Source organism: Harpia harpyja, chromosome 16 (assembly GCF_026419915.1).
Source record: "Harpia harpyja isolate bHarHar1 chromosome 16, bHarHar1 primary haplotype, whole genome shotgun sequence".
NCBI lineage: Eukaryota > Metazoa > Chordata > Aves > Accipitriformes > Accipitridae > Harpia > Harpia harpyja.
In genome coordinates this window covers 28,058,534-28,086,380 of record NC_068955.1, presented here as the reverse complement: position 1 = coordinate 28,086,380, position 27,847 = coordinate 28,058,534, and the positions used below count along the sequence as shown (strand labels likewise).

Genomic DNA, 27,847 nt, shown 5'->3' with positions numbered 1-27,847 from the left:
ATCTAAATTGCTATTTGGGACGGAAGTGTTTTGACCTTAATTACGTTCTAATATTGAAGTTGGATCTTGGAGGCGAAACAATTCAGCAGTTTCACAACTGAAAACTCACAGTTTGTTTTAAATTTCAAGATGTTTATGTTTCTAAAGAGAATTACATATATCTGTGGAAGTAGAGGCAGAATCCTGTAAACTAAAGAACTTGAAAAGCCAGGGAATTGATCTGAAGTCTGTCAATATTGAAAGAAGGGGCTGGTGGCAAAAGAACAAGATTATAAACTGGAGGCCAAGTTAATTTCCCATCTCAGCTGTAAGCTTATTGTTTACTTTTGGGAGAATACATCTCCCTACTTTCATTTTCCACATCTGTAACCTGGGAATACTGTTCACTGTACAATAGTGGCTTGATTTGTGAACATTGTAAAGTGCTTTGAGCACTTTGAGTATTGCTGCCCCATTTGGTGAGCCGTGATTAGTATTAGGTAGTTCCCGTTATGAAAACAAGTTGATATTTGACTCTGCTCATTTACAGGAAACATGGAAACTCATGGTTCTCTAAATATAGATAGGAGACAGACCTTTGCTTGTGAATCTACTGCTTCAAAGAGCTTTGTGTCTGCTCTGCAATGGAGCCGCAAGCAAATGTAGGGAACCTAGTCCTCCTAAAGTAGAGAATCTGGACCAATGGTTTAGGATTTGACCAATCTCCTGAACTGGTGAGAGTTGGGGTTAAATAACAGCTCTGGGATTGCTCTAACAATTTATAAGAAAAAAAGATATTTTTATGCTTGTTCTATCTTGTCAGTCATTCCTTTGCATAAAGGGAATTATGTGAATGGAGAAATTATCAGAATCCTGGAGGTTCACGAGGAGTGACAAATGCCTCTTGAGTCTCCAAGGCATGCATCATCAAAGAAAGCAAAATGGCAGCAGTTTAGAAATGAGGAAATTTGTTTTTAGAAAATCTTATGTATCTTCACATTAATATATTATCACATAGGTTAAATGACAAATTAATATGCTACTGTAACCCTCATTTGTAAGTAATCCAGGAAGATCCATTCAAGTCTTGGACAAGGTGAGACACTTGTACAGATATTGTAATGTTAAATTGTTTTTTTTGTTTACAGAAGACCATACACATCTGACAAATTATAGAAGGTGTAATAGGTCATGTTAGTATATTTTCACTTAAACTGGTCAAATATCAAACCAGGAAGAGAACTAGGAAAATATTTAATAATTTCCTGAGGCAGCTAGCTTGGCTGGTGGACGGGAGGCAGGCTGTGCTTGGCATAATTCAAAGACTCAGTAGTTGGTTTAAGATCTAACTAAACCTGACAACGATAGTAAAGACCACAGTATTTTTGAAGGGCTCTTAAAAATGAGGAGGCGAGTAAAAAATTCTTTGGGCTAGATATTATAGTTTATAAAATCAACACTGAAGCTCTTTGAGCTTCCCTTACTGGAGTTGTCAAAAAGCGGGTGTGCGTTAAAATTATTTGGGATATTAAAATGCAAAAATAGGCCAAACCAGATAACTTTATTTTTCTTCTTCAAGTAGGAAAGGTCCCTAAGGTTCCCTAAGGAAATCTCCCTCAAGTAGAAAAGGTTTCCTAAGGAAATATTCCTCTCGACAAATGATTGAGGTGCTGTGCAATGAAAATCAGTAAACTTATAATTTCCTTTCATTTGGTCTTTCTGAAACATATGATACTTTTTGAACGTACTGCATCAAATTATTCTCAATTAAGAATAAGATGAACAGATTCCTCAACAGAATCAGGTATGTGCGATTGCTATGAGAGCATCCATAGGTACAATAGAGAGAATTGCTTCAATGTTTTAAAGTTTGGCAAGGGTATAAATTTTCATGCCTGAAGGTGTAATTCAAGTTCAAGTGGAAAAGGCTAAGAATAAATTTTCTCTTTGGACAGTCTCTTCTATTTTTTTATCTGCTTTGAAGTATCTTCCTTTGAAGTACGTGAATCTTGCTCTTCTTAGACCCTGGATGGCCAAGCTGAAAGTCGGATCTAATCAACATGGTGCTTTTATTTTTACTGTAGGCTTCAGTTTCTCAAGGTTACCTGTGTCCTGTAGATGGGATGGATTCCCAGCAAATACAGTATTCTGTAAGCTCTGGTGCCTTGAGCCTGTCTGCCCGGCGTAAAGAATCCTCAGCTATAGCAGAGCCATGTTCAGGTGGTCCCTGTAAGTTATAAATCTGACTCTCCACTTGAGAAATGCATGAATGTGGTTAGGCTATGAACAGATTCTTTGTGGTCTGGGGCAGCAATTTGCTTGTCTGCACACTTGTACTTTCTGGAGACTTTTGTTTTGCAGTAAAAGCTTGTGGAGCCAATTTCTAATCATATACAATATAGATATGGCCCTCAGTTACTAGGGAGGAAAAAAAAAAAGTACAGCATTGTCTTTTTGTGTATTAATCTTTATAGTGGCAGACTGATGTGGATATGAGAGGAAAAGAATAATCTTGCGAAATGACTCACAAGTGCTAATCCATCTGGAAAGAATCATTTCCACAAGACTGTAAAGCTGTTTGTTAGAGAATTCCTTGTACCTTTCTCAGACATGTCAATAGCTTGCTGAGCTTATGTTCAGCTGGATTGCTACCAGGTTTCTTGCAGATACCATAAGATTTGCCTGCAACAGGTCATGTGGACAAACCCAATGTGCCTCAGCAAATAACTCTTACAACTACAGCTATTCTGCTTGCAGGAAGGTTGCATGGTAGGATAGAGTTCTGTTTCCCACCGGACCATAAAAGGAGATGTCTGAACAAATGTAGGATATTATGCGGTTCTCTGCTTGGCACCTTCCAGGTGAATACATTGAAGAACGTCTTAAAAGCTTTTAGGTGCACTTTAAGCCATGCGTTGTGTTGTGGGCAGAGCTACGCAATCTTGGAAGGAGCACCGAGGCGTCATGTCGTTCCAGATCATTCTTCCCACTGATACTTCTTGTCCTTGGGAAAGCATGGTTCGTTCCCGTGTTTGGCTGGAGCATGATTAATCTCTGTGTGAACTGGCTTGCTCTTGTCAGTGATCCTGAGGTAGGGATTTTCCTGCATACCCCTCCCTCCGCTCCTGTTTGACATTGCAGAAATAATGAGAATTTGCATCTCAAGGTAATTGTCATGGAAAAAGCAGTGCAGATTTAAGCAGTTAGCTGCGTGTTAGCTTCTGCTTTGGAAAATATCATAATGATTCAGACTGCAAATCAGGTCAAGAGGAGAACCAAACTTTGATTTCTAATGATATCATTTAACTAGAAGACGTGTCAAGTTTTTTCTAGAAATATTTAATAAACATTGTTTTTGTATGGAATACTAGTGTGTCTAAGTGTCCATAAAATTTCATTCACTTCATAAAAGTTGTAGTAAACCTGGAAGTTTTCATAATACTTTTACCATTACTTCTGTCCAGGTATTGCAAATAGGGATGGCATATTTTCTGAGAGAAATCTATAAACAGCCATTTTTAGATTTGCTAGATTTTGCCTCTTATGTGAAATGTATTGTAACGTTCGTATTATTTATTTTGTTAAGTCTTTAAAGAAAACTAAAAATCTTTGTAACAGATCTTTCTATGGGGCTTTTTATGTAGAGTATTAGGAATAGTCTGGAACAGAAACATAAGATTAGGGACTTGAATGGAAATTAGCATATATTTTTAAAAGCTTGAAAAAATATAATTTAAATCAACTATCCTCAGCTTCATTGTGCAATTCTTAGGTCAAACTTAGTAGTTTTTAGGGAATGATGAAAAAGTAAGAACTACAGAATTTGGTCCATTTACGAATAGTGAGTCTTGAACTTAAAATAATGAGGCAAAATTTCTGAAAGAGTGGGAATAGTGAATATACAGCCATAAGTTGATGACTGCAATGCAGAAGGAGAAAACAGAAGTCACTTTGAGGCATAGACACCAATTTATAGATATCATAATTATGTCTAATTGGTTTATTTAAATAAAAACGTATTCTCATTTGGACTTGTATATGTAAATTGGCCCCAAATGCTTCAAGTATACAGTAAAGCTTTGTTTGCGACTTTAGAGGCTGATTTAAGGCTGGTTTGGAAATTTGGCTGTATAGATTAACATTCCAACATGTTTTTCAAATCACGGACATTTTTAAATTCTACGCCAGTTTTGAATTCCCAGGGGTCTAGCAGTTTCCTTGTGGTTTCTAATTGGAAAACTCACAGAAAATCAGATTCTTTATCATAAAGGCAAAGATGCATTTTTTTCTTAAAGATGAATGTACAGGGCTTTGGAGAACCAGATTTACCTGCGGTGATCTACATGTGAAATTATTTCTGAATGTTTTCGGCATCTGCATAAAAATTGTATCTTTGTTAAACATCTAGAAATCGAAAAAGCGAACAGATAAAGCATCTGAAAAAATTCTGTCTTCCTTTAGACTGCGTAGATCTTTATCACAGTCTTCCTTGACACTTGGCTCGTGTTAGGTAAATCACCATTTGGAACTAATCTTACAGGAAGGGTTGGGAACCCCCCACCCCGCCTCGCACTTCGAAAGGTCGCAAAGTGTGAGATTGAGAGAAAAACAGGGGGAAAAGGAAGAAGAGGTGTGACTGTAATACAGCAGTATACCCAGTGTTATAATTATTACATCAAGGAATTTGAATGGCTTCTGACACTTGTTATTCAGACTGCCAGTGAAAGGTTAGCCACTCTAATTCCATAGATCAAAGAAATATGTTGGTTATTTGAACTATATTACACCACACTGTAAGTGAAAGTATGGAAACATCTTTCGATATGAAATTTTAGAACCTATAATGTGTTTTGATGGACTTCAGCATTCAGACTGAAATTTTCTAAGCATCGTCCTTAGCTTGGGTTCTTCTGGAATGATTAAGGGGAAAAAGTGATTTTGAAATTTCTGAGACTAAAATGAGTTGCTTTTGCCAAAATTTAATATTTTTCATATTTAACTTTATTTTGAGAGAATCGTATCCCCTTCAAGAATATTATGTTTGATAAGACATCATTGTGGGTTAATAAGATGCTTCTTGAAACATGACCTACGGAAATCCACTCAGATTTGACCAGTTTATATCTCATGGAAAAATTGCTACCTATGTGTGTAGTTGCCATGTTTATTCACATGTCATGCTGTGTGACAATGAAATAGCCACAAAAAACTTACTCAAATGCAATTCTCCTGTTTTTTTCTCATTAAATTACAATATAAATGAGGGAAATTCAGAAACTAGGATTCTTCAGCTGCTTCTACTAACTCTATGTTAATTCAGCTCTGGCTTCTGTGGTTGTGATGGGGGAAAAGCTCATGATCATGTATCAAAAATAAGGTGTAGTTGTCCTCGGAAAGAGGAACTATGAGAATTGCCCTATTCTGTTCTCATCGGATATTATCTAAGAAGCCTATTATGAAATGCCAATTTAAAAAATCCCCATCTAAAAGTAAGTTCTGAAAACCAGAGGTCTAAGGACAAACAAAGTACAGAGCATTTATTGAATGGGAGTGAAATACTGAATCCCAGGCTTTGCTTCTTGCATTTGTTTTCAGGAACACTGCAAGAAGGTCTTTGCCATGACTTACCTTGGTGTCTCTGTCTTAATTTATCTGTTTATAAAATTTTAATAAACTACTTTTATTTTTTTAATTTTGATTGCAGTATCTCTCTTTAATGCTATTTAATGGTAGTCTCTCTCTAATGCTATTATAGCATTAGAAAAAAACCAAGCCACCTTTGATTTTTGCGTTTGGCCCGCTAGTGTTTTCAGATTGTAGGTAAGTAGAAGTAATGGATTTTAATTTGTGGTGCACACGTGCCTGGAGTTGGTAAATTACTTCTACAAGATCTTTCAAAGACTATTAATAAAAGTGGACTTGTCAGTAGACATAGAAGTAGGAGTTGCAGTGTTTCTGTTAAATTAGTTTTTCATAACTATTTATTAACGCCATCTTTTTTGAAATGATAACCAATATTTTCTTCTTTTGCTGTGTGACCCGTAAGCTGTGTCAGAACGCTTAGAAGAACAAAGCCATGAACAACATCTTAACTTTTAAAACTATATTGTTCTTAAATTAAGCTTATTCTCCACCTGTGCTTACTCTTAAGAAGTTAAAACTAATGCTATGTGGAAGAAGTGGGAGAATGTGTTCTACTTTGATACTAATAGCATGGCTAAACCATTCACTTAGCTCTGTATTTATTTTAACATTGTAGTCTGTATGTTGATGTAAAGCCTTGATGATGTTAATTATTTTTATTGGCATATCATAAATCTGTTGGGTATTCCAAAGTGATCACAAATGCTTTCTTAGAATCTAGGAAGTTGATAATGAGTGATTTTTGGCTTTTGATGATCTCTTCAGTGAATTACATAGGGTAAAAATCTGGTCAACACATGATCTTTAAACTTGAAATCCAACCTGCTACTCCATTAAAACGACATCTCTCTACAGTACTTAATATGACAGTGCAAAGATTGTGTTTCACTGAAGGACAATGTTGCGCCAGTTGTTAAGTGACTTGCTTAGGGATGCTTTCTTTGTTGTAAGTGCAATGTCATTTTTCATTAATCTGGAAGCTGTTCCTGGTTCCGTGTCTGTTGAAAAGTTTGGCAATTTTTATTGATGTCTCCTAAGCCTTCAAAATTTGCATGTTGATTTTTTTAGTTTTTAAATTTTCCTGGATTTTAACTTTTATTGCGGCTTTGGAAGGGCTGGGGGGTTTATATTTTTTTTTTCCTTAGGTTTTATATTTTGCAGTGGGAAAAGCTTCATTTTAAATTCTACGTATGTATTTCCATACTCCAACTCCAGTCAGAGTTTCTTCTATGCATTTTGCATAAGCATTTAGCACATTCTTTTGATTGTTGGTCCAGTTGTTATATTTGGAAAGTGTTCTCTCCCACAGTAAATGGGGTAGGGTGAAAACAAAACTGGGCCCGCCTTGCCAAGGAGTAGTTATTTTACCTTGTATATATTACAGTTTCATTTATTTAATGTCTAGTTCATACTTGTCTCTACATTATGGCTATTCACTAAACCTGAATTTTGGCACTGCAAAGCAGTCTAAGGTAAACTGAATTTTCCTTTGCTGAAATGAGTGTCTGGGACACCACTTCTGTGATTTATAAATGGAATCTGAAATATTTTAGGTTTGAGTTCCTGAAGAATTAAGAACAGCAACTGAATAAGTGATGGTTGGCTAGGGGTATTGTCACTCTGTGGTAAGGTGAATTGTAACAGCTTAGTAAGAGTAAGTTCTTGTAGCCCTGAGCTTCAGTTCATGTATGTTTAACAAATTGATAAAAGGCAAGGAGCGCAATCATATTGACAGAGAAGATTGTGGCAGAACTTCTCTTTTGTATTCCCTATCCTAATGAACTAATCCAGATTTTATAAGGGGGAGGGAGGCTTTTCTATGAATACCTGAGCAAAATGAGGGAAGAATTTAAGAAGAAAAAGAATAGTTCTGTGGCCGGTAGCAAAGTTAAAGGCAAAATTGTAAAAAGTTCTGAAACAGATACGTGTTCTGCCTAGCTGATATACTCACATTTCAGTGTGAATTTATGCTTACGTAACAGTGAAGAACCACATGAGAAACACTGCTGCAGTCAGATACTGAAGTCTTCACAGTGTAACTTTTCCTCTTATTTTGGTTAATGTAGGTCATCAGGCGATAAACGCAAATTTTTCCTGTGAGTGCCTAGCTGACTGTAATCCTATTCCATAACAAACAAAATTGCTAATCTTTTTCCTTTTATTCACGTGCGAGTGACAGTTCAAAAAGTTGTGAAATCACCTATTCAAAGAGGGAAGTGCGATTAGGAATCTTCAAAATATGGCTTAAGTCTGCTATTAAAAAAATGGTGTTTTGAACATGTATTTGTGGACCCTCATTTTGGAAAAAACAGTACAAGAAATACATTTTTCCATGTGATTTCAGAGCATCGGTGTAAGACAGTCCCTTTTGGGTTTAGAAGTGAACCTGACAGCATTTTTCCAGGATTGCATCATATGTTTCACTCACACTTTCACATCCTGCATTAAACCACATGCATGCACATCAACAAGACAAGATTGTAAAAGGAGTGTAACGGGGGAATTGTTTTCATGATATTTGATAGGAGTAATTGCGGCCACTGCTGTTTCAAAGCAACTGCGGTTATACTATACTATGTCAACAAAAGTCACTTTTGCCATATGGAAACCTAATTACTTCAGAATGATCTGTTAGAAAGCACTTTTGAGATAGTCAGGCCATTTATACAAATCAGTAAAAAATATTTGTGCGTGAAACCTTTCTTAAATAAGAGCTTTCATGCGTTTTAGGTTGAACATTACAGTGACAGTTTTGGAAATATTTAAAAAGTAGACTTCTGTTTAAAAGGTGGTAGGGAAATTTATTAGGTGATAAGAAAATAAGAGTATTTCCCTATGACTTCTGTGATAAACCTGATCGTGCTATTGTTGAATGGAGAGGAGGTTTTTTTGCTGTTCTCTTCAGCAAGACCCTAATATTGTGGGAAATGGGATGAAATATAGAATGCTACATCTTCGTGGGATCATGTGATGCCAGGGATATTTATCTGCATAGTATTTGTTCCATAAAATGACTTAAAGCTTTTTTTTTTCTCTTTTTCCTTCAATAATGTAGGTTTTTTTCCTTCTGTAGTCCAGGACATGCCTTGTTTTTACATTTGGGTGTTTGTCACTTCTGAGTTGTTTAGGGCACCCATTAATCAGACATCTTTTCTGTCACTATGAAACTAGAAAATATCACAAGTTTGATTAATTAAGTGGGATAGTTTTGTGCCTAGGCTCTTACTATTTGCTGTTGGTAGCTTTACTACCAAAACGTACTTCTAAAAGATGCTGTAATCTTTATAATTATAAAAGAAATATTGCAAGCTCCATGAATGTCTAAGCTTCACAGTGAAGCTAGGTTGACTGATGTATTTAAAGGTCTGTCTTAGTTGTCAAGGTATAGAAGCGTAATTTATGGATATTCCATTACGTACATGGAGTTTTAGATGGTTTATTTGCTGACTCTTAACTGCATAGATTTCTGACACATAAACCATCTGTTCTGAATTGCTTTTCTTGAAAGCATTTCTATATTCAGTCATTACGATCTACCTAAATCAGAAGACATGAAATATTTAGAACCAGATTTATTCATGTGTTGTTAGTACTGGGGAGCAGCAGTGACCCAGGGGAAAACTAGAGTTTTCTGCGTTCCTGCCAGGCATTGCAATGCCTTCCCGATAGCCCCTTAAAAGAAAGGCAGTGCAGGTTCTTCTGGCTATCTCCTTGCTTCTAGCTGCTTTTGTACTGCTGAGGGCATCCGTGCCGAGGAGCAGCTCCTGGTCTTCACGACCAGTGCTGCAGAGTTGCTCCTGCCCTGAGGGCTCAGGGCCGAGTCGAGCAGACTGGTTGTGCCCACACTTGGGCCTAAGTCTCATCTGATTGCCAGATGGCAGCCACCAGCCATATAGCACAATATTTCTTTTTTTTTTTTTGTGGTTTCTTCCTAGTTCAAATTTCCTGAAATAATACGAGGCTTTTATCACAGACTTCCAGAACAGTGTTTAATACCCTTAGCACGACACGAAAGAGTATAGGCTGGTTATCAGGGGAAGCGGCAGGACAAAGTAGTTTAAAGGCACAGAATCCCCTGGGCTGGAATTGGAGAACTGAGTGGAAGGAAACAAACCTGGCATGATTTCACCTGTAATGCCCTTCTGAGCTGCTTGTGGGGTTATAAACAGTTTTTGTCTTGGAGAAGACTCGCTAGTTTTCTGCAAAGGAGAGCCTGAGAGCAAAGTAACATATAGGCTCTGTGGAAAATCCAGATACGAGAACTGAAGAGCGAACTGGGAGGTGACAAGATTTGACACTGCAGGTCTGCTTTCAGGCAAAAAGTAACTGTAGTTTTGTCTCCTTTCCATGCTCTCTGAAGTAGCTTATGCACAAGTCTGCGAGTGCTGGGAATACTGGAGCTGGCTTCTTGTCATCTTGTTCCTGTCGCAGTGCTGCTAATCCATTATAAGGTCATCCATGATTTGTGCTCTAAATTGGATGTGATCATTCAAAAATTCCAAAAAGTATAGTTTAGTTTTGTCAGATACAATTTTCTGGTCTCCTTACGTTGACCTGTTAACTCAGTTGGTTCAACATCCATGTATCACTTCAGATACTCTAGTCCAAGCAGAGGTATTATGGGAAAAGAATTTCTTTCTGTTTGATTTGAATGGTGTTCAGCCAATTTGTAGCTGCTGGTAATTTGGTTCTGTGAGAATGTGATCCAGTATGTTGCATGTACAGTGGATGTTTTATGTAATTAGATTAAGATACAGTGTTATGAAATGGCACCTCTCTGAATCTACTGACAAGACAGAGTTGATTATAAACTAGCTATGTATTCCCAAAGGGACTGTTTCCACTGAAACACTAAAAACCACGGAATAGTTGTTGTCAGGACCTGAGGGAACCAAAATACCATAATAGTCATGACCAGCCTCACCTGGGACCCCAACTTGCGCTCTCTGCCCGTGGCCCAGGAGGTCCCTTTGACCTCAGGCCCGCTTCTTGCCTGAGCCGCGCTGTGGACAGACCATCTCCAGCCTTGCTTCTTGCTGCCTGGGCTTCACAGCTGGAGCCTCAGCTTCTGCTGTAGCCTCGTGTCCAGCCTTGTCTTCTGCTGTTTTCTGACTTGTCTTCCTGGACAGATGCTAGACCTGCCTTATCACCTCATCTTGTCACAGGACAGATGGTTATGTCACCAGCACTGCCTTAGTTGGCTGCTGCGGGACCGCACCATTGCCAGTGAGAGCTGCTGCTGCCTGTGCTGGGGTCATCCTTGGCTTTTGGCTTATCTTCCCTGATGGAGCAGCCCGACTCTTGCTGCTCCCTGCCTGTTTCCCGTCTCGCTTCATGCTGCTGTTAGCCAGCCGAACATCCCTGCCCACGCTGCTCGTTCCTCTTCTGCACCGGAGGAAGTAAGGTCAGGTTAGACCTTTGCTGTGGAGATTACTTTGAAGAAGAAACCTCTCTAAGGTTTTTGCAATGTTTTGTGTAAGATTTTAGTAGAAAATCATGAAACAAAAGGCTTGTTTTGACAGCTTTTCTCCAAATGCAGACTGGACTCGTTGACCTTCCTCCAGCAGGCTGCCAGAGAATTTTGTGTGACTCCTTTTAACAGAAGTGGGTGCTCTTTTAAGACTACTAGACTTGCCCAATTAAAATCTCCTGAGAAAGGGGTGGGGGGCAGAGATGAACAAATGCTGCATTACTTCTTTCTTAAGGCTGTAAGTCACAAGGGGAAATTCAACGTGTGAAGCAGTGTGTAGGGTATAATGAGTATTTGCCTCAGGGTAGAGATAGTCATTGTTTCTTTGAAGAAATCAGTGTGATGTGAAAAGGGTGCTAGTCTAGAAATGTGTCTAGGGCTAACAGCTTTTTTCTTTCTTTCTTTCTTTCTTTCTTTCTTTTTTTTTTTTTTTTTTTTTTAAATAAAAAGACAAGGAAAAGCAGCCCTGGTCTGTGAGGAACTGAGCACAGCCCGCTCCCCCCTCCCCCAGGCCGAAGAATGGAAAGGGATTTAAAATAATGGTTAACAACTTCCTCGTGCTCTGATCTGTAAGGTTGTTCCATATCTAGAGCCCCTTGGAAGAATTCAGGTTTCACTGATTTTTATTTATTCTGAATTTAGTGAATAGACGTCCTACTTTCTTCCTCCTTCCTGTCCCTTGTTCAGGATGGTCCAGGAGGTGATGTGGTATCTGTGACACAAGGTTTACTTGGATTTTTCTTTAAAATATCACGTAAAACTGGTCAGTGTTTTCTGCTAATACGATATAGAAAAGTAAAAATATCTCCTTGTAAATATTTTGAAACATAAGCATAATTTTTGGAAAACAAGGGAATGTAAAATTGTGCAATTGGAATAAGAATCACGGAGGAATGAGAGCTAGATGGTGATCTGAAGAAGAGGTCTAAACATTTATAAGGCATGTGTGTATGTCTAATACAATTTATAAGCTCCCATTGACATATTGATGAAATAAGTAGAATGGTGTTTATCCCTGTAGCCATTCTATTCGCGGTTTATTTGGTTTATCAGGTATATAGATGTGAGTAGTTCTGTGCATGTAGATGTATTCTGCAATTACACTGCTGCTATCATATGTCTAATGTGAGGGTGGTGAGGCGCTGGAACAGGTTTCCCAGAGAGGTTGTGGATGCTCCATCCCTGGCAGTGTTCAAGGCCAGGTTGGATGGGGCTTTGAGCAGCCTGGTCTAGTGGAAGATGTCCCTGCTCACGGCAGGGGGGTTGGAACTGGGTGATGTTTAAGGTCGCTTCCAACCCAAACTGTTCTATGATATAGAAACTCTTTCTAAACTGTCTTTAAATACTGACATTAGTATACTACCAGCAGCTGTTGTAAGGGGAAGCCTACTCCTGTGTCTTTTTTCTTCCCTCTCCACATTTCCAAGAATTATTTTGGACTGTTAAAACCAGAATTTTGGACATAGATCTAGGAACTAGTAGAGACACCACTTTCAGTTTTCTACCTCTTAGCTCGCTTGCCATTAACTACGGGCTCCAGAACAGAAGCAAATATTTCATAAATCAGCATTAGAAAAGCTGTACGTTCAGATCGACATGGGGTCTGAATTTCTCCATGGTTTAGATTTCTAAAGGTACATAGCAACAATATTTCATTCTTTCTTCATTTTGCCGTGAATGACGGCTATTTTTCATTTGAGGAAAGGAAACCTTAAATGAGAACTAAATGCTAAAGTATTCTTTGTATGTGTCTCAGTAAGTGTCCCAATACAAGCAAAAAGCTTATTGTGGTAATTACTCTGTTCGGTTCAGATATTGATATACTGTATCAGTAGCATCTCCTCCGATACCAAAATCGTGTAAATGGAACTACTCTGGTACAATGAGAGCCTGGCTCTGTTAGACCTTGATCTTGTAGCTACTAGATTACACTTCTGTGTTGTGGATAGGGGGTTTCCATGTGTTGTTAAGAGGGAGACAGTGGCCTTTCTCAAGTGTTTATGGTCTTTAGGTCTCAAGACCTATTGCTTTACACTATGATTCCTGCCTAACGTAGATCTGAAACTAATTCACCATTAATTTTGGGAAGGTTCAGTTCCAAGTTTAAAGTCTGTCTTTACAATTTTTACTTTTTTTTTTTTTTTTTAATTCAGTGAACTGGAACAAACATTAAATCCCAAAACTCTAGTTGCTAATATTTCTAAGAAGTTGCTAATATTGATTCAGCTCTGAACTTCCCATTGTGTAGCCTACCATGATGCTTTTGAAAAGACTTTTCAAAAGTGACAATGGGTGACGACTTCATGGTGCTAAATTCCCTTCTCATTCTTGTTTGCTTGGAGTTCTTTAATGGACAAGGAAATATGTTGGTGGCAGTCACCCATCTATGCAAAACCTGCATATTGATTTCATAATACTTAAGTATTATGCTAGCATGTATGATTTATTTCAATAAAGAACTTCTGTTTTTCAGACCTTACCAGTACGGAAGATTCCATGCAAAGCCAATGCTCCTTCAGGGTCTTTTTTTGCACGGGACAACACAGCAAATTTCCTATCCTGGTGCAGAGATGTAGGGGTGGATGATACCTGCCTGTTTGAGTCAGAAGGTTTGGGTATGTATTTATTTATATAGTAGTTGGTAATTTTAAATAACTTTTCTCTTGCGTTGTGCCTTGAAAGACAGAATTGCTCTCTTAATAGGTCCTGACTTCAAATGTGACCTGTGTCTGACTGTGTGAATTCTGCCCCTTATCTGAAGCATGAACAAATAAAGTACACATCTTTTAAAATTAATTTAAGTCATTTTTAAGAGGAGCTTAAATGAGACAAGAATCTTGCTATGATTTCTTGCACACAGATGATTTTTCACCTTACGCATGCTTTTTTAATCATGGAATGCTTTTCCGTAGTTCGATGTATAAGGTGGTGCTTTTCTGTTTTGGGAGAGCAGGATACAAGTGCATGCTCAGTTTTGGCTGCAGACATTTAGCTATTTGTGCAAATGCAATGGGTTGTGCAGGAGGCAAGGAAATATAAAATTTTTCTCTGTGTCCTATACTGACCTTTTTTCCAGCTGATTCCCTTGTGCAGCTCTGGACAAAAATTATCCAACAGTAGTGCTTCAGGGTTTTCCATCAAAAGAATTGGACTACTTAGGAAATCACTGTTCTGATACTACATATTCTTCATTATTTTAACTCTTCTCTCTTCAAAGGTAAACTTAGGAATCTTACCTCAAGAGTTTTTGAGCCAAGTATCATGAAATGAAGAGAACCAAATGTTTGTTATCCGAACTCAGATAAAAGTGTAAAGCAGTTGTGATGACAGACAGCTCAGTTTCTCTGAAAGACAAATGAACACACTGTACTGAATCAAGAGGCTTCTTTGTTCTGTTGCTCAAAAGACCTTGACTGCCCAGCTGAAGTTCTTATCTGTGTTGCAGCTGATCTGTTCCCTTTTTACAGTCTTGCTCTTCTAGCACAACTATTTCTGAAGCGTTTTTTTTTCATTTGTCTGTTCTGTTACCCTGTGAGATTTTTTTTTTTTTAAATAAATTAAATTGTTTTATATCTCCAGGAGAAAATGTGTGGCAGAGAAGAAATTAGTATCACAAAGGTGACAAATAGTAGGGAGGATATCTGTATTGTCTCTGTTTTATTAATTCAATCCTCAAGATGAAATTTTTATTGGACGTGGTAAATCACGTGGAATGTAAATTGCCTGGGACAAAGAAACTTGCAAACGCAAGAAGGAAGGAGGCACAGACCTCCAATGTCTGAGATAAACAGAAGAACCTGTGGTTAATCCAACACTTAAATGAATTTAGACTTTGTACTGCTATGGTAAGCCCTGTGGTTTACCGTTGTTCCAATAATAGGTTAATTAGATAATTGAGAGCATGTTTATAAGGAATTTTCTCTTGCATTGTTAAGAAACCAGATCTTGTTTAGAGATGGAATTGGCATAGCCGAAATGCCAACATTCCCTGGATAAGTTAATTTTTACACATACGCAGTGCTTCGCCTGCCACAGTATAACACTGAGTGCAAATGCACTTGGAAAGTTGATGTTCAAGATGACTTCCTCTCTCGGAAAACTGAAGTGAAATATGCCCAAATACACAGTGTGCAAACCTGTGCTGTATTAGATTTGTTTGGTTAGTGACTGGTTTTCTTCACTGATTGAAAACTAGGTTCTGTTGTTTTCCTTCTCTGAGTGTTAGTGTTTATAGAATATACTTGTTGAAAAGACTTATGGTGCTGGAAATAGGATTAGGAATTGATAATATTTTGACCTGTTTTTCTGAACTTGAGAAGGGGATAGTGACCATGCTATTTCTAAAAAAGATTAAAATAGAAGCTACTGTTCTCCCTCGGTTTGAGCTAGAACTCTTAAAAAGTTTTGATTTCAGTTGAGGTTTTTCTAATGCATTAGAAATAATGATGAATCGTAAAAATTTACCAATCTAAAGCTTTTATGTTCCTCTCTCTCCCACAAATCACTTCTCCACTGAACGGGAAATAAAAAATTCAGCAAAGGTAAGTGATATCAAAGGTTCTATTCAAAGTGGTGAGAAACGTGTGGGACTGACATCTAAGTGTTTGCACTGCCACATGGAATTCTGCTGTATTTTTGATAACAGATAATTGTGGTGAAATTATGGTTACAGAGGTTTTTGTGTTTTCTTGTGTTTTCCCCCCCTGGCTAGTAAGCTGTATTGATGTGTAAATGGCTAGTGATAAAGCAACTGGTTTTGGTCTATATTGAGGAACCTTACTGTGTTAATATTCTTAATTGACTTGATTTTTATCCTCCTTTTTTAATCTATTCTGCCTGCCTTATGGTATGCAAATACAGTATTATTTAATTAGATGCACATAGTGATATTTTCTTCATATAAAACATTCCTGAGGCCTTTTTCTGCCAAATTTGTATTCTAACATTATAAGAGTAATTTTGAAAATTTATTGCACTGAAACGTTTGAATGATGGATTTATGTCATTGCTGATTTTTTTTTTAAAAGTCCCAAGTCTATTCAGAGATCGGCAAAATTAGATATATACTAGCTAAGAAATTATTAAATGCTATTATTTCTCATTACTTCAAAATATACTCTCATCCTGATGAGTTCTGAAGTCTTTGAAATCTTGCAAGTTTAACTGCACACAAATGCATCCAACGCTCCCACTTTTTTAGCACTCAGATTGCAGTCACATGAAGGTATTCCTCACTGAAATGGAACTGTGTCAAACAGACACTGTAGCAGATAAGTGCAGTCCATGCCTGAGGAGCTTGCAGGCAAGTGATGTTAATGGCAATTTTGAGTGTTCCTAGAGGCTTGGTTCTGCGAAGTGTTAACATTCTAGGGTTGAACCAGACAAGCAGGTGAGTAGACCTACTTGTGTCACTTTGTGTCCTTGTCCATCACTTGTGGACCGATTTAGTAATTTATTTAATTATTTAAAGATCACCGTGGGTTCAAATGCTTTGTTGGATTTGGGCTATTCAGCTGAGTTAAACAAGGAGACAGAATCTAAGTTTTTCTTCAAAATAAATAGAAGGAAAAAAAAAAAAAAAGTGCTGTTTGTTATGCTGGTAGATACAATTATGCCTTCTAATCAGTAGAGTTACTTTATAGGTCCTTGAAAGAGATCAGTACAGAGCTCAAAAGTTTGAAAACAATGCACTTGTACTACTAACTTGTGGTTAGTAGTCTATGATATGATGTATTTTGTCTTGCTCAGTGTTCTGACGCTTTAACATAGTTTAAAATACAAATTGGAAATGTAGTTTTCTGCAAAGATTTATAATACAGCCAGGGTTGACGGGTGGTGATCTGTATGTATTTTGCCCTTTGAACTTATCTTAACGCAAAGACACGGCAGGGAAGTCTCAGAGTTAATGCCTTTGCAAAGAAAAGGTGGGTGGTGTACCTGTTGTATGAGCTGCAAGAAAGACATTAGCATCTGTAACAAATATAGCAACACAGTATGTAGGGATAATCTTGCATGCTGCAATATAGAGGGAGACTCTGCATGCTCCCTGCACTCATTGACCAATTTAGCGTGCTTTTCACAATTGTTATTTTTATAGTTAGCGTATTTAAGGAAGAAGGAATTAGCTTTGTTCATACAAAAATTATGATCCAAAGTCCAAACTTTCATCATTTGGGCAATTCTTGAGATATTCTGTCTTTGAATGGGGTTCTTAGATGTATCGGAGGTCAAAATTTGCCCCTTATCTAGGACTTGGAACATGATGCACTAACTCTTTGCAGTCTGAGAAAAGTAATACGGTCTGTAACTCCTCTGTTCCCATGATATGTATATTTTGTAAGTTCCTCGCTGTAGGTTTTAGGGCAGCAGATCCACACAGCTATGGTAATTTAATTTAAGGAAGCATTCTAGGTGGAGATATTTGTAATTATGGTGCTCAAGCCTGAAGAGTGTAATACTTGAAGAAAACTCTTCTTGGCCAAATAGTAAGAATGGTAAGATTTTCTATGATTGCTTCAGTTAAGTGAACTTAAAGCATAAGTTATGAACTCTTTGTCGGTAACGTAGTGTTGTTGGATGATTATAGGATTTGGAACCAATGAATATTCTGCATCTCTTCTGTGATAAAGAGTCTACCCGGCAAGAAAAGGGTTTGCCACCGAGTGTGCCAGCATGCTAATGCGTGTCGTTTGTTTTGGGAGCTGTTGGATGATAGTGTTGTATTAATGTTTTGTGCTTGTATATTCAGTAACTGTGCCTATGTACACACAATATGTGACACGGACTTCTTCTGATGCAACGCATCTTATTGATTAGGGTTTAATGGACAGGTTCCCTAAACAAAAGCATTTAGTGTTTTCGTGGAAATGAGAGACTTAAACGCAAACACCTCTGATCCCTATTCTAATGTTGTTGGTTTTTAGTTGTTTTTAAAAAAAAACACTAAAATGTTGATTCCTTAAAAAGATTTTATGCATGGGGCAAATGATTTTTTTAAATGAATACTCCAGTTTTATCTAATTTGATATTACAAGATGGAAGTGTTTTGACCATTCTTTCACAGTGACACATTTACAGCTTGTAACAGCATGTTAAATTTTACAAGTAGTTGCATCAGAATAAGACTTTGTCCTGTCTTTCACAACATTTTACTAAACAACTCATAATATTGTTGAATATGTCTCATTTTGAGGACTATAGAAGCATCCTGGACACTTGTGTTTTTACCATTGGATTAGCATCTTAAATTAATAATTCCAGTAAATTATTAGTGTTTAGATGATCTGCATAATCATTTTAGATTAATTCTTTACTATCCATAGATCTACTGTTTGAAACCTTAATTTTTTTCAGACTTCCATAAGTGATAGTGCTGAAATGGGGTGTGGGAAAACACAACTCCTTGATTTAAGTGTGTCATAGTGTAACTCTGATGCAGAAGCAAGGATATGTTTGGGATTAATTGAACAGAGTAAGTGTTGTCAAAGCAATGTGGGAAAAAAAAAAAAAGAGTACTTTAGGATCAGAAGAAAAAGTATTAAAGGAGAAAGTGAAAGACAATAAGAAGAAGGATCAAAGGATCAACCTTTTGAAAAACTTTCCTTACACGTGTGAATTCTGATGGCAATTGGAAGCCTATGATAATAAATACTAAATCCCTTTGGAAAATTTGTTTGCTTCTAGTGAGCTAAAAATCCTTTAGAAGCAGGAATCATGTTCACTTTTTTGATTCAGCTATGCCTGAGATCTTTAAAAAAACCAAAAGTTTATGTTTAGAAGAAAAACTGACTCCACTAAAAATGGTTTATAAAAGTGTTAGGAGCCAAGGCTTGAAACCTGGCAGGGAGGTGTAAGAAGCTTGTTCCTGTATCACGGTTGGGCATTCTGGTAATTTAAAAAACCAAACAAAACAAACCAAAAAAACCCTCCACACCACAAACGAAACAAACCCCTCACATTTGTTATTGTGAACACTCTCGGTTTAAATGTGCTCAGCAAACACATGGTCTCCATGTGCAGGGTGTGTTCTGTCTCCTCACAGCCCCAGGGTCTGGTCAGCACTGAAACCAGAGGCTGTTCTTCCTCGGCTCTCTCTGCTTCTCCTGGTAGCATCCAGGCACCGGGGAAGGAAGCAGTGAAGGATGCTGAAATGTGGTGAACAGTAGGTAGGAAAGAAAGGAAGTATAAGGAAGGAGAACAAGGGGTGAGTGATCAGGAGAGGAGGACCTGTAAAAGGAGAAAGGGGCAGCAACAAGATGGAATCCGTGCGGAGACAGAAGTTATAGCCAGGGAGGAGCAGGCATAAAAGCTTGCTAGGCGTTGAAAAGGAAGCATTGTTAAACAAAAGTGGCTTCGAGTAGCTTGAAAAGATGCAGGCAATGACGACAGCAGATAAGAAGGATTTGACATTAATGAGATGAAAAGCAAAAGGGTCTGTAACTGTCAGGATGCCTAAAATAAGCTGGACTTGTATGTACTCTTTCTAAATCTTCACATTGCTTTCTTGTCAAGCAGATATCATCAGCGAGATTCTCTGGCAAGGTGGATATTTCCATTCATCTTATGCAGTAGATCTGTGTAGCATATGTCTTCTACATTTACAAATTGCTGCTTGCTTATAGTCACCTACTCGGACGATTCACCTTGCTAATGTTTGATAGGGGAGGACTGGCCAATGATTCTCCAGGAATATCATTTTCTTCCCTATATGAAAGCTTGAAAAATTACAGGAAATTGCATACAAAAATTGTGTTAATCACACAAAGTGAAGTACTTGGGCTATAATTAAGGCTGGCTGTTCTACATTAGTTAAACTATTTAACGGTTATGATACACCTACTGACTTTTCATGTGGTCATGGGCTATTTTTTCCTTAAAAGAGCTGTGTTCTCTTTAGGACGGACCTTGCTCTGCCAACCTCTTGGTATGGTAAGGTTCATGACGTGAAAGAAACTCTTATTGGTATGTTATTTTCTCCTCACATGCCTCATTTGTTGCAAAAATCTGAAGATGTTTGGAGAATGACGCAAGATGCTGAAGGATAGTATTTTGATGTTGCTACTGAATGGCGTCAGAAGAAGTGACTATGGCTCTATCACGTAGCTCCCACATGCAGCGGGAGGATCCGTATCAGACTTTGTAATGGGATCGCTAGTTGTGTTGGCTTTGATTTCATACAAAATGTAGGATTAGGAAACTCAACAGTACCCTGGAGATCAAGCAGTAAGTATTTTAGAATAGCACCTAGATAAGTGTGCTTTTTTTTTTTTTTTTATCGAATACCTATACCTTAATTCCACGTATAAGATGGGGATAATAATAGTACTTACCTCATAGAAGTGTTAGAGAAATCTTCATTTTTGCTTTTTCTTTGAATTCTTCACAGCATACAGTAGCACTGTTGTGGAAATGAATTGTTTACTGTAGACTTTAAATGATGTGCAGTGAATTGTGTCTGTGGCTGTAGACAGAATGAAGATGGTATCTCAAAATCATTTTTTCGCTTCCAGTACTTAGCGTGTCTAACTGCATATAAATTGCTACAGTTACAGAAAATGTGTTGCTTTGCAAATGTCTGCTCGCCATATAGGATATCTGGGATTAAGTAATTGGTCAGGTCAAAAAGTTGAAGGGGTGCCTATTACTGAAATGCAACTCAATATATATTTATAGTAATTCAGAAAGTGGTAGATTTAGTTCCCACAGGTACAGCAGAATACCATGGGTACAGGTGTTACGTTTCAACCTGAGCTAGTCACCAGTCACTTCAGAATGAATTACCTCTAGTCCTCAAATGATATTAGTTATTAAATTACCTGTTTATAAAACTAGTATTTTGTATGTAGTGTAGTTAGCCATGAACTGCAGTACAGTTAGAATTTAAATGGGAATTTAAATTACAGTGCAATGAGAATTTACATGTGAATTATGAGGACTTGTACAAATTTTCTTTTTTAGTGGCATACTTATTTTAAATAATGAAATAAGTGATTTTGATGCTGTGTAGTGCCTCTGAAATAGTTTTTGCCATCTCTTCTATCAGATGTCTTGAAGTGCTTCGAAAATGCTGATTACCTCAACTTCTATAAGTAAAACTAAGAATGGAAGTGTAAGAAATGTTTCTCTTTCTGTTCTCTAGATGGAAAAAAGCGTGAAGGTAGCTTTTTTCAAAAAGCTTAGGAGACAGCCTTTTGAAAGTGACTGTAAATACCGAGTTTTTTCATTTATTGTAGAATAGCACCAGACAAAAAGTATCTCAAAATAAGTACTTTGAAATGAAGGCACTGGAAAGTGCTACTTGTTCCAAAAGACAATGCTCTTATTTGCTTGCCCAAGCTTATACTGAACATTTGGGACCAAGATAGCTGGGGAGACGCAGTCTTGTGTCTCTCTGGCTTTTGCTGTAACTCCTGACACCTTGCAAGGTGGTAGCCCATTAAACAGCTGTGCTTTTGGAAAAAAATGAAAATTTTGGTTTGAGAATCTAAATTATTTCCAGTGGGTATTGCAGTAAACAAAATAACATTTGTTTGTCTCTGAAGTTCCCGAATACATATGCTGGTATAGTCCTCAGGAATGCTAACATTTTCTTGTTAGAAATGCTGTGTCACTGTCTTCTTATCAGATGACCAGATGTTTGTTTTTGTGGTTGGTTATTGCTTGCACAGCTCTTCATCCTCTAACAATGATTTCACTGTGTCACGTTGTTCGATGTGAAATGCATGAAATGTGTCTAGATTATGTTGAGTCAGATTTGCTGAAGAACTTTGAATTTTGTTTGGGTAGAAGAACTTTAAGTATTGACAGAAAAACATTTTGCCTTTCGTAATCAAATCGTCTTTCAGTTCTATTTATGGATCATTTTGCAAATAATATTACTTGAGCCTCTCTTTTTCTCCTCCTTTCCAAAGTCATTCAGATGTGCATATGTGTGAATTGCAATTCAGAAAAATTGGACTCCCTTTGACTATTCCAAAACCGGTTTATTCCATTTATATTTTGGGGGAATGCCTTATTTCTTAAAATCAAGTTTTATTTTGGAGCAGTCCCAACTGGTTTAAAACCAAAGCAGCAGAATACATTTCTAGGGTCATGAACGTAACACTTTAAAAATACTACTAGTAAAGGTAAATGTTTCATCAAATTACTGTGTTGTGGCAAGGAAGAATATTGAGAATAGCTGAATGTCCAAGTCTGCATCTTTCATAATCTTAATAACAGATGGCTGAAGGTTAAAAATACTTTTCCTAGTGCAGTGCCATTTAAGTTTTCATGCTCTGCAGTTTCACTTCTGGAAATATATTTGGATGAGATTAGAGAGGAAGAATGCATACATCTTGAAGTGCTACATATACGCTAGTAAAAGATACTGGGATAAGCATTCAACTCGCTCAACTTACCATACATTTATTCAAGTCAGTGGAGGTGGAAGTTGAAGTTGCAGAAGCTGAAGATCAGCCCCAGGGCATTAGTTATTTAGAGATGTTTAAGTCTGTGGATTCCCGTTCTGGGTCTCGTACATACAGTATAGGGCAAAGTAATGACTTTCAGAGCTTTAACTAGACATTGAAATATCTTTTTCAGGTATGGTAGATTTTTCTTCAGGCATTTGAGTTAGGTGAGTCTTTAGATAACCAAAATGTTTATACAGCAGATGTTTTGACCTTAACTCACTAAAAACACATCAATTTTGTTGCTGTTTCTTTCCTTCTGATTTATACAAATATTCACACAAATTTTTTTGTGTGTGTGTCAATTCAATCTGAAGAATAAGGTACAGATCTTTGGATTATTGTGGAAATTTCTAAAACCTGAAGTCTATCCACAACACGAGGCTTTTACTGCAATAGGTATTTCTGGAGAGAAGATGACAATGTACTCATAATTCCTTTTTGCTTTTTTCTGCTTTTTTTTCCTTTCTTTGTTTTGGATTTAAAGGGAGTTGATTATGCAAACAGCCATATGAGGCCTTTCCTCATTTATTGTTTTTGGATTTTGCTTATGTATTTTGCTGGACTTCTCTACAGAACATTACCTATTTGAATTGAATTGGGGCGGGGGGGGGGGGGAAGAATTGTCTTGGATTATGGTGGTATTTCTTAATGACAAGTTCATGCTGTGTTACAGCTGCTTCTGAAGGTTAAAAGCTACAGGTCTTGTGTGGAATCCAGGCATGAAAACTTGCATGTATGTGTGTATATATACAGAAGAAAAGGTTTTTGGTTGGTTTTTTGTTTTTTTTTTTCTATGATGAGCTGAATTCATAAAGTATTCTAGTTTCATATTTGCTTTAAGACTATATGTATAACAAATTCAGGACCAAATTTATAATGAGACGTATATTTGCTAATGCAATTTTGTTATTTGGGGTATTTAAATAGGCTAAGAAAAATAGTCATCTAAAGGATAGGATTTCTCTTAGTTTGTAGAAAGAAAAGTATCACTTTAATGTTGTTATTTTTGACATTCTACTAATTCTAGTGTTCTGCCAGAGCTCTTGATTATTTTTATGTAGTCATGAACTGCTTGCAGGTTATCAAATAGCCCAAGTAATTACTCAGTGATTTAGATTTAGAATGGTATTTTCAAAGGAACTAAAGGATAACTAAATGGAAACTTGCTAAATCGTCTGCACTTCGAGAACCACTCCTCAATCCCATCCTTTTATTCCAGTAAAACTCCACTGCAAGCCAAAGAAAACCAAGTTTTATCTGAGTCAAGAGTTACAGATGTTGATGATTAGGTTCCATTCATCACTAAGATCTTTAAAATAGCTTTTATTTATAAATGTTTTCCATCTTCATTTTGCTTTTCCAGTTCTCCACAAGCAGCCAAGAGAAGTGTGCCTTTGTTTGCTGGAACTTGGAAGGATTGCAGCAAGGTAGGTGAAAATATTTAAAGAATGAAGAAATATTTACATTCTTGACAGCACTGGCTATTGAGAGACTGACTGAATCAGCACATCTCAAGCAAACTTTTATGCTCATTAGGTTCAAGGAGAATGCTTGTCTTGATGTCACTCAAGAATATTTTGTGGGCAGTTGTTAACAGATACAATGAAATCTCTGTACCATCACCTCAATGAAGGTATTTGTTGGCTATCCTCGTATTAGGAGGGGAAAGAGTTGAGAATTTTTTTCTAAAGCTTTGAGCTGTTTCTCTTTCTAACAGTCAGATGTCTCTATAAACAACTGAGATTTCATTAACTTTACTGATAATAAATTGATCTTCACATGACCTAAATCTGATCTGAGCAACACTGACTCCTATTTATTTAAATAAACTTAGCTCTGATTTTCACCAACAGAAGCAATATGAGAATTGAGTTAACAGTCTGTGTTCTATCTCTGTCAGATGATTCTAGCCAGGCTGGACCCTTCAATACATTGTAGCATTATCTTTGATGTCAAGACAACAGTGACTTTTACTAGACAATCAAAATGACAGTAATTAGAATGTGATTTTTCCCTTTTTGCAGATGCAGATTTAACCAGCATAGCACGTAAGATTTGCTACAAAATGTATGAACAGCAGTGCTGCTTCCCAGTCTTGCGTGTAAATTCATCCATATGTATCAAATTGGAGTGCCTTGCTGTTCAGATAGTTTCATTAATTTCAGAAGACTTCCTTGTGGTTACAGTCAATGCGAAGGAGACCCCTGTTTATTCATAGCTTAAGAACTAGTATTTTCGTGTTATAATTGCATTACGGGTATTCCTGTTTTGTGAATGCCACTCACTTGGGAAGGTGCTTAACTAGAAACTTGTCTCTTGGTCAAGTTTCAGAAAAGCCCTTGTTGTCAGTGGAATCTTGCATAGGAACAGTATTGGCCAGAAAAAGAGTTTATTTCCAGTTTGCAGAAATTTTCTTACCTGTAAAACTTGGATTCAGTCCAACATGGAAAAAAATTAATTTAACTTTCCATGAATAAGCAAGTATTCTGATCTGTAGGTGCTCAATGAAATTGATTTTCAGGAGTCTTAATTTACCTGAGCAAACAAACTGTGGTTTTAAGAACCCCAGCTTGGAGACAGACCTTCCAGCATCCAAAGACCCTATACCCAGGGCATAGCTGTCAGAAATGTCTGTCTCAGGTTGATTACTTGATAGTATCTGGCTTCCTCAGAGAATGCATGTCAGTGGTTAGGCAGCGTTGGATTCTGCTAAAGTTGTTTGAGTTAGATTAATCTCATTTTGCAACAAGATTTGATTTCTCAACAGATCTACAAGGGCATTAAGATAGAATCTTATCCTTCATGTTTGTCTTTTGTCCTAAGCTTCCATGTCTCAGATGCTCTCTGTTCCAGGCATGAAAACAAATACTGAACCAATAAATGAACCATGTTTTCATTTATTATGCATATCTATCCCTTTGCCTTTAAAATACTTTTATTTTTTATTTATAATACATGTATGTTACCATGTATCATTAATGTATTTTCTATATTATACTAATGTTACTGTATTTTATTTTTGTTTATAGCTTAGGTGTCAAATAACATATGTCTGTGTACTTGTTCCTGCTCTAATATCTCTTTGAAAACAAACCAAACCCCATTTATAACCTTGTAAGTTTCCAAGGTGCACAAAAACTGTTGAAGGGGAACATCCAGTTAATATAATTGAAAAGCAAATAAGTGATGCCACTTTTGCCTGAGCTGTGGTAAACTAGAACTATGTGGAAAAAGGAGAATAGATAGTTGCCTCCATAAAGCATAGGAAAGAGCACATTGAACTGCCGTTGTTGTTGCACTGCTTTACATAGGAGGGAAGTCAGATGAACGCTTGCTTTGTAAAGCAAACTGGGTCTGTTGACAATCTTAGGGGTCTGCTTTCCAGAACAGGAGCTGCAGAGATCTTTGAAAAGTGCCTGATTATGTTTTTAAAGAATGAAAAGAGACACTGAGTAACTTCTTTTTTTCTTCCTTTTGTGTTTTAGAAGGACAAAGATGTGTTCAAAGTAGCTTATTCATCACGAGGAGCCAGCTCTTAGCTCACTTTGCCCAGCTAGATTACTGTTAGTCTTAGGGTCTATAACTCCTATAAATCAACCTAGGCCTGCCTTCTTAATGAAAATAAATAGGCTTGGGGTTGAGACACAAGTGAGCAGGAATGGCGATTGTTTGAGGAGGAGATAGAACTGAGCTCTGTTCAGCTAAACTTGAACCCATTCAGCTGATACTCTGTGGATGAGGGGAGATAGATGATAATTTACCTATGCTTTAGCAATGCGTTTAGCATATTCTCTCATAGTGTCCTTTTAGCCAAATTAGAGAGAGATGGACTGGATGGATGGACTACACAGTGAGTGGAAAACTGGTGTGACCACTTGGCTCAAAGAGTGGCAGTTCAAAGCCCAGGTACTAATAAAAATAGAATTGCCTGATAAACTATCCTGGATTTCAGTTGTTTATGAAAACAAAATTCTGAGGTAATCTGTGAAATTTCAATAGCTAAAGTGGGCCGTTGTGTGCACCGGCAGATATCACGTGGGTCGAGTGAGAACGTTTATGAGAGGGAAGTGTCCTACAGGATGAAACTGAGCATTGACAATACACAGGGCTATTGCAGTGGGTTGCACAGGTCCAACATTCTCCCCAAGTATTTTAAAGTGAAAGATTATACAATGGAAAACAGCTAAATTATCTTTTCTATAGAAAGAATGAAGTTCTTGGGTAACTATTAAACTCTGGGGGGGGGTTAAACAAAACCCAGAGGTCTTTGGAAATTACTGTTGAGCAATTTCCAGATCTTTCTGCTATTGTATTCAACTTTTCCTTGGTAAAAATGGGAAGTGGTGCTCTAAGAAGTCTATTGGAGATCATGTTACAGTCCAATGCTGCTTCATTTGTAGTTACGAGAAGGAAGGCTAGAAAAGAGCAGAAAAGGAAATTCTCGGCATACCTTCCAGAACAGAATTTGCACCTCTACCCCTCCCAGAAAAGATGTGGGTTTTACCATTTCAGCTTTCCAGCAACTTTGCTTCAGGTTGATACAATATGTGGAAAAAAAATGAGTGTGTTTGTTTGTTCATTGGTTTTATTTTTCAACTCATCACCGGAGGAATTCAGAATACTGGAAGTACAGGGAACTTTAAAAATCTGTCACAATGACAAAAATTGGAGATTATGAAAAGCGGTAGAAGCAAAGAAGCTGCATTGCTTGGAGTGGAAGAGTTTTATTTGATGAGTAAGGCTGCATGCAGGTGTAGGCTTAGAGCCCAGTGGGAATTTAATGATTTACAGCCTGTCGGCATCTGCAGACAGACAGGAAGTAAATGGATTGTATGTAAGTGCTTGCTTCAATGTTGGCTGACTTTTCATTAGGCAGACTGCACCAGTTAAAAGCCAATACAAGCACAGATTTGGTTCTTTGTTTTCTTCGTGTTAATTTACTAGGCAGCAGTGTGACTAAATTAAAAGTTATCAGAAACCCACAAAAGATAGTATATGCACTTATGCCCTTTCTCTGTGCGCTTTTAACGTTATTACGGTATTTAGCTTAGATTTTCGTAATACGTTTGTTACTGCTCAATATTTTAGCGTCCAGATCTTTACCTAGGTAAGTCAGCATAGTTCTGCATCTGGGCTATGGACTTTTCTACTACAGAAGAAAATGTGTTTTCATTTATGCAAGTAGTTTGCTATGAGAAGCCTACCTGGCATGATAACTTTTCCAAGCTGAAGTCCTTCTCTGAAAAAGGAAATCTTTCTGTTTCTCTGGGTTTTGTTCAGTGTTGGCAAAGAAAAAAAAACA

The 27,847-nt window shown here is 37.3% G+C and overlaps 1 protein-coding gene across 5 annotated transcripts in view; it reads left to right on the top strand.

Moving 5' to 3' along the window:
- Positions 1-27,847, top strand: part of GAS2 (growth arrest specific 2) — a 98,440-nt gene that overhangs the window by 24,726 nt on the left and 45,867 nt on the right. For all 5 annotated transcript variants that reach the window (XM_052811720.1, XM_052811722.1, XM_052811724.1 and 2 more), the window contains exons 4-5: positions 13,566-13,707; positions 23,909-23,972. In XM_052811720.1, coding sequence (XP_052667680.1) covers positions 13,566-13,707; positions 23,909-23,972 — 206 coding nt within the window. The remainder of the gene's footprint in view (positions 1-13,565; positions 13,708-23,908; positions 23,973-27,847) is intronic.